The 9516-nt window shown below is 35.0% G+C and overlaps 2 protein-coding genes across 2 annotated transcripts, besides 1 other annotated feature; one reads left to right on the top strand and one right to left on the bottom strand.

The window, feature by feature from the left end:
• Nucleotides 1–522: part of a mobile genetic element that runs on past the window's edge.
• Nucleotides 523–729: 207 nt separating this feature from the next.
• TVAGG3_0218320 (phospholipid-translocating ATPase protein) lies at nt 730–3944 on the top strand (the record flags this gene model as incomplete). Its single annotated transcript, XM_001307663.1, has 1 exon — nt 910–3882. The coding sequence occupies one exon, from the start codon at nt 910–912 to the stop codon at nt 3880–3882; it is 2973 nt and encodes a 990-aa protein (XP_001307664.1).
• A 160-nt stretch (nt 3945–4104) lies between these two features.
• TVAGG3_0218310 (microtubule binding) lies at nt 4105–9228 on the bottom strand (the record flags this gene model as incomplete). The annotated part of the gene is made up of 1 exon (XM_001307664.2): nt 4105–9228. The coding sequence occupies one exon, from the start codon at nt 9226–9228 to the stop codon at nt 4105–4107; it is 5124 nt and encodes a 1707-aa protein (XP_001307665.2).
• Nucleotides 9229–9516: the final 288 nt, after the last annotated feature.

Genomic DNA, 9516 nt, shown 5'->3' with positions numbered 1-9516 from the left:
TTAATTCTGCAATAAATGTATTTAATTGTAGCAAATTTAATGATCCTTCGTCATGCTTAGCAATTTGGAACTCATAAATTAATGATTTCTTCAAGTAAAATTCTGCATTATTTCAAAAGTCAATAATTCTCTAGTAACTTTTCTTCAAACCCTAACCATTATATTATAGGTATAATGGAGAATAATTGCAAAGAAAGATAGCCGAATTTACTTGGTAGTTCTTGTGATGCGAAATAATTGCAAATTAACACCTAGTTTTAACAGCATCAATCTCTTTTTGCTCACATTTAAATGCATTCGCACACTTTAATTTTGAAATATAAGAGTTTTGGAAATTATCAAATTTATCTGCTCAAATACTATAGATCTTCATAAGTGTTAATAGAATCATTAGCCTTACATATAGTGTTTAATATAATGATGCACATTATACTGGGATTCATTCCTTATTCATCTAGTTATTATAAGATTTACAACCCCATGAAAATTTAAAATTTTGTCAAAAATAGTGAATGTACCTTTGTAATTGAAAAATACAAAACTAGATCAATTAAAACTATCGACATTCTCCGATTAATTTAACTCTAGCTCTATTCAATTATTGACAGGCTTTTAAAATTTTGAGAACTTTACGATTGATGAAACAAAGTCAAATGTTATATTTTCATCATATATGCAAATCTATCAAATTCTCATTGAAATAAATTTTTCACTTTTCCTCTCAATGACAAATTTTTGAGGAAAATGGCAACGAGATCTGTTTATTTTACATCCCATAGAGGTACAACCAATACAAATGTAAACACACTCTCGAACGAGCCATTTCGTCAATATGATTCGATAATCGATGATCCGCCTTCTTTCATTAAAATATGTTTTTCGCGAATTTCGTTTTTGTACTATCTATTGATGCTTATAGTTCAGTTAAAATGCGAAGTTTGTCTTAACATACTTGTCACATTAATTCCAATCATTATCTCTCTTTCTACATCAACATTAACATATTTTACAATTAAAAAAAGGCGAAAAAAGTCGATACAAAAAATTAATAGTCAGACAGTTGAAGTTATGAGGAACAAACAATGGATTACCATCAATTGGAACAATCTTCGCGTTGGAGATTTAATTAAATTGAATAATGGCGACATTTCTCCAGCAGACATCATACTTTTACAAACATCTGACTTACAACCTACTTCCGTAGAAACACTTCTACTTGATGGCTCTTCGCAGCTGACACCTCGTTCCGTTCCAAATTTAATTGATATTACTTATGAAGGCGCATTGTTTAATACTCCCTTTGAAATAGCAGATATGAAACGAGAAGTATACAATGATAATGTTAACATTAAAAATCCTTTGACAAATCCAATAATATTTTCTGGATATTTGGATTTCAATGGACGTTCCGTAGAATTAACAAACTCAAATTACATAGAACGCTATTCTATCATACACCATAGCAAATTTGTCATCGGCGGCGTTGTATATACAGGACATGATTGTTTGACTGTGAATCAACACCTTTTTAGGACAAAGCCAAACAAGCTCGAGAGATCCTTGAACGCATTGAACCTAATACAGGTCACAGCTATTCTAATTTACGCTGGAATTATAGCAATAAGAAGTTTGTACTATTATAACATGACGCAAAATTGGCCATTTAATAGTACAATTTCGGTTTATCCGTATTTTATGCATAATTTAAGAAATTATTTAATTTTATTGTTGCCATTGACTCCGTTGGAGCTTTACAGTTTCATCGATCTCATCTATCTGTTCAACTCTAACGTTATCAGACATCTTTTTAGGAAATCAAGCGTTCCAAATCCAAATAGTTTATATGAATTGGCTCATGCTGACGTTTTGATGACTTCTAAGAACAATTTACTAGAACCAAAGCCATATTTGAAGAGAATTTTCATCAACGAACAGGTTTACGGCAAAGAACCGACAATCAGAAAATTATGTGAGACGAAACAACTCGATCTGCTTGAAAATAAATCCGGATTTTACCAATTCACAGATCCGGACCTTGAAATCAGCAGCGAGCAAGCGAAAATCCTGTTTTTGCATTTATCTCTCTGCCATTCAGCCTCATTGGTTGGTTCCAAGGGCAAATTCTCATATGTATCGCGATTCCCTGATGATGAGCAGCTTCTCCGACTCGCAGCGAGCTCCGGATACATGTTAATTGGCAGAACTCCGGACGAATCAGTAATTCTCATTGGAAATACTACGTACAACTTCAAGACGAAAAAGATCATTCATTCGTCCTCAAACCATCCACGTATTTCCATCATTGTCGAAGATGCAGAAGGTTCAATAATTTTGTTCACTCGTGGAGTTTACAAAGTTATGGAATTGATTGTTGACGGCATCGAGAAGTACCAAACGATATACGATTCATTCCACGATGACGGACTTCACGTAGAATGTTGTTCGTATCGATATTTGTCACAGAAACAATATAAACGTTTCGAAGAGAAAATATCGGAGTTTGGAACCGAAAATGCCGACTTTACGTTCTCTATTGTCGATAATCTTGAGATGCATTCCACATTTTTGTCGATAATAGGTTTTGAAGACCAGCCACGCGAAGGAACATTATCATTCCTTGATAGTGCGAAGCAATCCTTCAAACAGATTGTCTTAACAAGCAATTCCAAAGGAAATTCAACCGTAATTACCGGAATTTCTTTAGGAATCATCAAAAACAACCCTGTTGTTGGATTGGTTAAAGGTGATATCCTCGATGATGTAGAAATATCCATAACTTACCTGTTGGAAAATCCATCATACGATGTTTTGATCATTGATGGAGGCGCTATCCAATATTTGACACAATCACAGTATGCTATAAAGATGGCTCAGATGATACAACAGACCAAAACGATCGTACTTCAAAAAGCAGATCCGACTGAAATTTGTAATTTCGTCAGAGACCTTCAAATCATTCTTGGAAGGTCGATTCTCGGTATCGGATCAACAGTTTATGACTGCAACTACATGAAGGAGTGCGATTGTTCAGTATCAATCGGTTACGGAGACATCCATGTTGCAGATATTTCAGCGGACATTATTTCTGGAAGCTTTACTGATTTCGCAGAGATTTTGTTCGTTCACGCTTCTTATTTCAGAGATCGGTTCAAATCTATCGTCATGTCAGTTTTTGAGAGAAACATTTTGTTTACATTCATTCAATTTTGGTTCAACCTTTACAACGGTTGTAGTTCTACGCCATTGTTTTCTGAACCTGTAATTATAAGTGTTCTTTATGTATTTACGTTCTTACCTTTGTTCAGCCATGCAGTAATGAACAGAACTTATTCTGCAGATGATTTAATGGCTGATGCAAAGTTTTATAGAAGAACTAACAAGGAGCCACTTACTAAGACGAAGTTAGTTGTCATTTTGTTTGTTTTGTCCTCATTTTCCTTTTTATATTTGTTAATTGCAAAGAATGTGACAATGAACAGCATGAATGGCTTTAATTCGACAATATCATTAAAGACATTCAGCTTCTTGATGTCATTGTCCATTGTTGTAATAACAAATGCAATAATCATAAGCAAAACAAGTTCGTGGTCGGTCCAACAGAATTTGTTTATCTTTGGATCAATGATTTGTTGCGTTTTGATCTATCTTTCATCGAATTATTTCGAAGGAAGTGGATCTTCATACAGAGCCGTCCAAAACGTACTTACATCGATCCCTTGTGTCTCGTTTATCATTATTTCCTTTGTTTTGACTTTATTCATTCAGATGACGATCGAAATATTAATAAGAAAGAAGCCAAGGTCAAAGTACAATATTTCAGATGAAGATGAGTATGAACTGGATAAAAGTGATATAGTATTCGAGAACGTTGATGAATATTAATTTCTTTTATATTTTATTATTTTGTTTTATTTCTTTTTTATTTAAATGTTTGTAATTTTTTGATATTTCTTTCCAATTGTTTCAACAAAAGACATTTCCATGAAGTCTTATAAAGAATTGACACTTTTCTGTAAAGTATTGAATTTTCTTAAAACATTTTTGAATTGAAGGGATTTCATTGATATTTCAAATTATTTATTCTCAAAATAAAAAAAAATATAGTTAATAAAATTCATCTGTAATAAGAAGTGGCTCTTCTTGTTGTTCATCTGGTCTACGACGCATGCGGATGAAGTAATAAGCAGCACCGGCCACTGCAACGACACCAACAATAATAGAAACAAGGAAGAAGAATCCCTTGGATGAGATATAGGATTCTGTGACTATTTCATTTTTGCCCTTATTTGCAGGGTTATTTTGCTGTTTGGCATCCTCTTCATCTTCGTCATCATCCTTCTTTTTTTCCTTCTTCTCTTCCTTTGGTTTATCTTCCTTCTTCTCTTCCTTCTTTTCTTCGTTCTTCTCTTCCTTCTTTTCTTCTTCCTTTGGTTTATCTTCCTTCTTTTCCTTCTTTGGTTTATCTTCCTTCTTTTCTTCTTTCTTCTCTTCTTCCTTTGGTTTATCTTCCTTCTTTTCCTTCTTTGGTTTATCTTCCTTCTTTTCTTCTTTCTTCTCTTCTTCCTTTGGTTTATCTTCCTTCTTTTCTTCCTTCTTCTCTTCCTTCTTCTCTTCTATCTTTTCATCGTCATCTTTTTCATCGTCATCCTTCTTGTCTTCTTTTTCCTTCTTCTTTTCTTCTTCCTTTTCATCATCATCTTTGTCCTTCTTTTCATCCTTCTTATCATCTTCTTCCTTCTTTTCTTCCTTCTTTTCTTCTTCTTCCTTCTTTTTTTCCTTCTTATCATCATCTTCCTTTTCGTCCTTCTTTTCTGGGGATGGTGTTGGTTTTGGCTCTGTGTCCTTGTCTTCTTCGACTTCTGACATTTCAGAAGATTCACTTGATGATGAGGATGAGGATGAAGATGATTCACTTGAAGCGGAAATTGATGGTTCAACTGGGATCTCTGATTCAGCACTGATTGCAGATTCTTCACTCATTTCAGAGCTGCATGATGACTCTGAACCAATTGGAGATTCAGAATCTAACTCTGACTCTGACTCTGATGAAACTTCTGAACTTTGGATTTCCTTCTCTTCTTCCTTATTCTCTTCCTTCTTTTCTGGTATAGATGTGTTGACTTTTGTTGTCTGATTTAATCCTGGTTTCAATACTGGTTTGGCAGTTGTATTTGTCTTAGTTGTCTGGTTTGCTGGTTTAATTGGAGTATTTGATGTTTCTCCCTTCTTCTCTTCTCCGTCCTTTTCCTCAGACTTCTTCTCTGTTTCATTATCCTTCTTCTTTGTTTCATTATCCTTCTTCTTTGTTTCATTATCCTTCTTCTTTGTTTCATTGTCCTTCTTCTCTGTTTCATTGTCCTTCTTCTCTGTTTCATTGTCCTTCTTCTCTGTTTCATTGTCCTTCTTCTCTGTTTCATTGTCCTTCTTCTCTGTTTCATTGTCCTTCTTCTCTGTTTCATTGTCCTTCTTCTCTGTTTCATTGTCCTTCTTCTTTGTTTCATTGTCCTTCTTCTTTGTTTCATTGTCCTTCTTCTCTGTTTCATTGTCCTTCTTCTCTGTTTCATTGTCCTTCTTCTCTGTTTCATTGTCCTTCTTCTCTGTTTCATTGTCCTTCTTCTCTGTTTCATTGTCCTTCTTCTTTGTTTCATTGTCCTTCTTCTCTGTTTCATTGTCCTTCTTCTCTGTTTCATTGTCCTTCTTCTCTGTTTCATTGTCCTTCTTCTTTGTTTCATTGTCCTTCTTCTCTGTTTCATTGTCCTTCTTCTCTGTTTCATTGTCCTTCTTCTCTGTTTCATTGTCCTTCTTCTCTGTTTCATTGTCCTTCTTCTTTGTTTCATTGTCCTTCTTCTTTGTTTCATTGTCCTTCTTCTCTGTTTCATTGTCCTTCTTCTCTGTTTCATTGTCCTTCTTCTCTGTTTCATTGTCCTTCTTCTCTGTTTCATTGTCCTTCTTCTCTGTTTCATTGTCCTTCTTCTCTGTTTCATTGTCCTTCTTCTTTGTTTCATTGTCCTTCTTCTCTGTTTCATTGTCCTTCTTCTTTGTTTCATTGTCCTTCTTCTTTGTTTCATTGTCCTTCTTCTCTGTTTCATTGTCCTTCTTCTCTGTTTCATTGTCCTTCTTCTCTGTTTCATTGTCCTTCTTCTCTGTTTCATTGTCCTTCTTCTCTGTTTCATTGTCCTTCTTCTTTGTTTCATTGTCCTTCTTCTTTGTTTCATTGTCCTTCTTCTTTGTTTCATTGTCCTTCTTCTTTGTTTCATTGTCCTTCTTCTCTGTTTCATTGTCCTTCTTCTCTGTTTCATTGTCCTTCTTCTTTGTTTCATTGTCCTTCTTCTTTGTTTCATTGTCCTTCTTCTTTGTTTCATTGTCCTTCTTCTTTGTTTCATTGTCCTTCTTCTTTGTTTCATTGTCCTTCTTCTTTGTTTCATTGTCCTTCTTCTTTGTTTCATTGTCCTTCTTCTTTGTTTCATTGTCCTTCTTCTTTGTTTCATTGTCCTTCTTCTTTGTTTCATTGTCCTTCTTCTCTGTTTCATTGTCCTTCTTCTTTGTTTCATTGTCCTTCTTCTCTGTTTCATTGTCCTTCTTCTTTGTTTCATTGTCCTTCTTCTTTGTTTCATTGTCCTTCTTCTTTGTTTCATTGTCCTTCTTCTCTGTTTCATTGTCCTTCTTCTCTGTTTCATTGTCCTTCTTCTCTGTTTCATTGTCCTTCTTCTCTGTTTCATTGTCCTTCTTCTCTGTTTCATTGTCCTTCTTCTCTGTTTCATTGTCCTTCTTCTCTGTTTCATTGTCCTTCTTCTCTGTTTCATTGTCCTTCTTCTCTGTTTCATTGTCCTTCTTCTCTGTTTCATTGTCCTTCTTCTTTGTTTCATTGTCCTTCTTCTCTGTTTCATTGTCCTTCTTCTCTGTTTCATTGTCCTTCTTCTCTGTTTCATTGTCCTTCTTCTCTGTTTCATTGTCCTTCTTCTTTGTTTCATTGTCCTTCTTCTTTGTTTCATTGTCCTTCTTCTCTGTTTCATTGTCCTTCTTCTCTGTTTCATTGTCCTTCTTCTTTGTTTCATTGTCCTTCTTCTTTGTTTCATTGTCCTTCTTCTTTGTTTCATTGTCCTTCTTCTTTGTTTCATTGTCCTTCTTCTTTGTTTCATTGTCCTTCTTCTCTGTTTCATTGTCCTTCTTCTTTGTTTCATTGTCCTTCTTCTCTGTTTCATTGTCCTTCTTCTTTGTTTCATTGTCCTTCTTCTTTGTTTCATTGTCCTTCTTCTTTGTTTCATTGTCCTTCTTCTCTGTTTCATTGTCCTTCTTCTCTGTTTCATTGTCCTTCTTCTCTGTTTCATTGTCCTTCTTCTCTGTTTCATTGTCCTTCTTCTCTGTTTCATTGTCCTTCTTCTCTGTTTCATTGTCCTTCTTCTCTGTTTCATTGTCCTTCTTCTCTGTTTCATTGTCCTTCTTCTCTGTTTCATTGTCCTTCTTCTTTGTTTCATTGTCCTTCTTCTCTGTTTCATTGTCCTTCTTCTCTGTTTCATTGTCCTTCTTCTCTGTTTCATTGTCCTTCTTCTCTGTTTCATTGTCCTTCTTCTTTGTTTCATTGTCCTTCTTCTCTGTTTCATTGTCCTTCTTCTCTGTTTCATTGTCCTTCTTCTCTGTTTCATTGTCCTTCTTCTCTGTTTCATTGTCCTTCTTCTCTGTTTCATTGTCCTTCTTCTCTGTTTCATTGTCCTTCTTCTCTGTTTCATTGTCCTTCTTCTCTGTTTCATTGTCCTTCTTCTCTGTTTCATTGTCCTTCTTCTCTGTTTCATTGTCCTTCTTCTTTGTTTCATTGTCCTTCTTCTCTGTTTCATTGTCCTTCTTCTCTGTTTCATTGTCCTTCTTCTCTGTTTCATTGTCCTTCTTCTCTGTTTCATTGTCCTTCTTCTCTGTTTCATTGTCCTTCTTCTCTGTTTCATTGTCCTTCTTCTCTGTTTCATTGTCCTTCTTCTCTGTTTCATTGTCCTTCTTCTCTGTTTCATTGTCCTTCTTCTCTGTTTCATTGTCCTTCTTCTCTGTTTCATTGTCCTTCTTCTCTGTTTCATTGTCCTTCTTCTCTGTTTCATTGTCCTTCTTCTCTGTTTCATTGTCCTTCTTCTCTGTTTCATTGTCCTTCTTCTTTGTTTCATTGTCCTTCTTCTCTGTTTCATTGTCCTTCTTCTCTGTTTCATTGTCCTTCTTCTTTGTTTCATTGTCCTTCTTCTCTGTTTCATTGTCCTTCTTCTTTGTTTCATTGTCCTTCTTCTTTGTTTCATTGTCCTTCTTCTTTGTTTCATTGTCCTTCTTCTCTGTTTCATTGTCCTTCTTCTCTGTTTCATTGTCCTTCTTCTCTGTTTCATTGTCCTTCTTCTCTGTTTCATTGTCCTTCTTCTTTGTTTCATTGTCCTTCTTCTCTGTTTCATTGTCCTTCTTCTCTGTTTCATTGTCCTTCTTCTCTGTTTCATTGTCCTTCTTCTCTGTTTCATTGTCCTTCTTCTCTGTTTCATTGTCCTTCTTCTTTGTTTCATTGTCCTTCTTCTCTGTTTCATTGTCCTTCTTCTCTGTTTCATTGTCCTTCTTCTTTGTTTCATTGTCCTTCTTCTTTGTTTCATTGTCCTTCTTCTTTGTTTCATTGTCCTTCTTTTCTACGGTGTTTCTTGAAATTGGAGATGTCTTTGGCTTTTCTCCGGAAGGAACTGTAGTACTGGCATTTGTAGAGTTAACTTTTGCTGTCTGATTTCCGGTCTTTAATTGAGGCTTGGCTGTAGTATTGGCAATCTTAGTTGTTGTGTTAACTACTTCCTTCATTGGAGCTGGTAATGCTGGGTTTGGAACAACTACCTTTGGTTTGACTGTTTGATTAATCTGTGGAACCTTTGAAGAGTTAATTGGTTTTGCAACTGCAGGGGCAGTTGTATTTACCTTAGCTACTCCTTCAGATGGGATAGCAGCTGTTTTATTAAGCTTCTGTGTTAAATTTTTACCAGGGATGTTAACATTCTTATTTACTGTAGCATTTTTGGTTGGCAATGGGTTGGGATTAGTATTTGTTGGTAATGTTGCATTTGTATTGCCTACTTTAGTAGTATTTGATTTAGTCAAGGGTGCTTGGATTTCTTTGCCATTTCCTGTTGAAGGAGCTGGCTTGTTCAAGGCATCTATTGGCTTTGGATCCTTTGAGTTGGCTCTTATTTCTGTAGCACGAAGAGCGACAAAAAGTAGTAAAAACATTTTGGCCTATTTTGTAAATCAGAAAATTGAATACAGTCCGATTATTTTTAGGAAAATCGGAAATTGATCTTTGGCCGGAATCAACAAACCATTCTAGCAATTTTGTTCAATAACGTTTTGGAAAATATGGGATAAACTTTCAAAAAAATTTTTTTACTCGTTGACTTGGCTTGTTGGATAAAACACATTTTAAAAATTGATATTTTTCTTTATGAGCAATATATCTAAAGCTTTGTCTTTAGTATCGTAGTTATGGAATTGCTGGAACTCAAAATTTTGCATTAATTC

Source organism: Trichomonas vaginalis, chromosome IV (assembly GCF_026262505.1).
Source record: "Trichomonas vaginalis G3 chromosome IV, whole genome shotgun sequence".
NCBI classification, from domain to species: domain Eukaryota; phylum Parabasalia; order Trichomonadida; family Trichomonadidae; genus Trichomonas; species Trichomonas vaginalis.
This window is presented reverse-complemented; position numbering and strand designations above follow the sequence as displayed.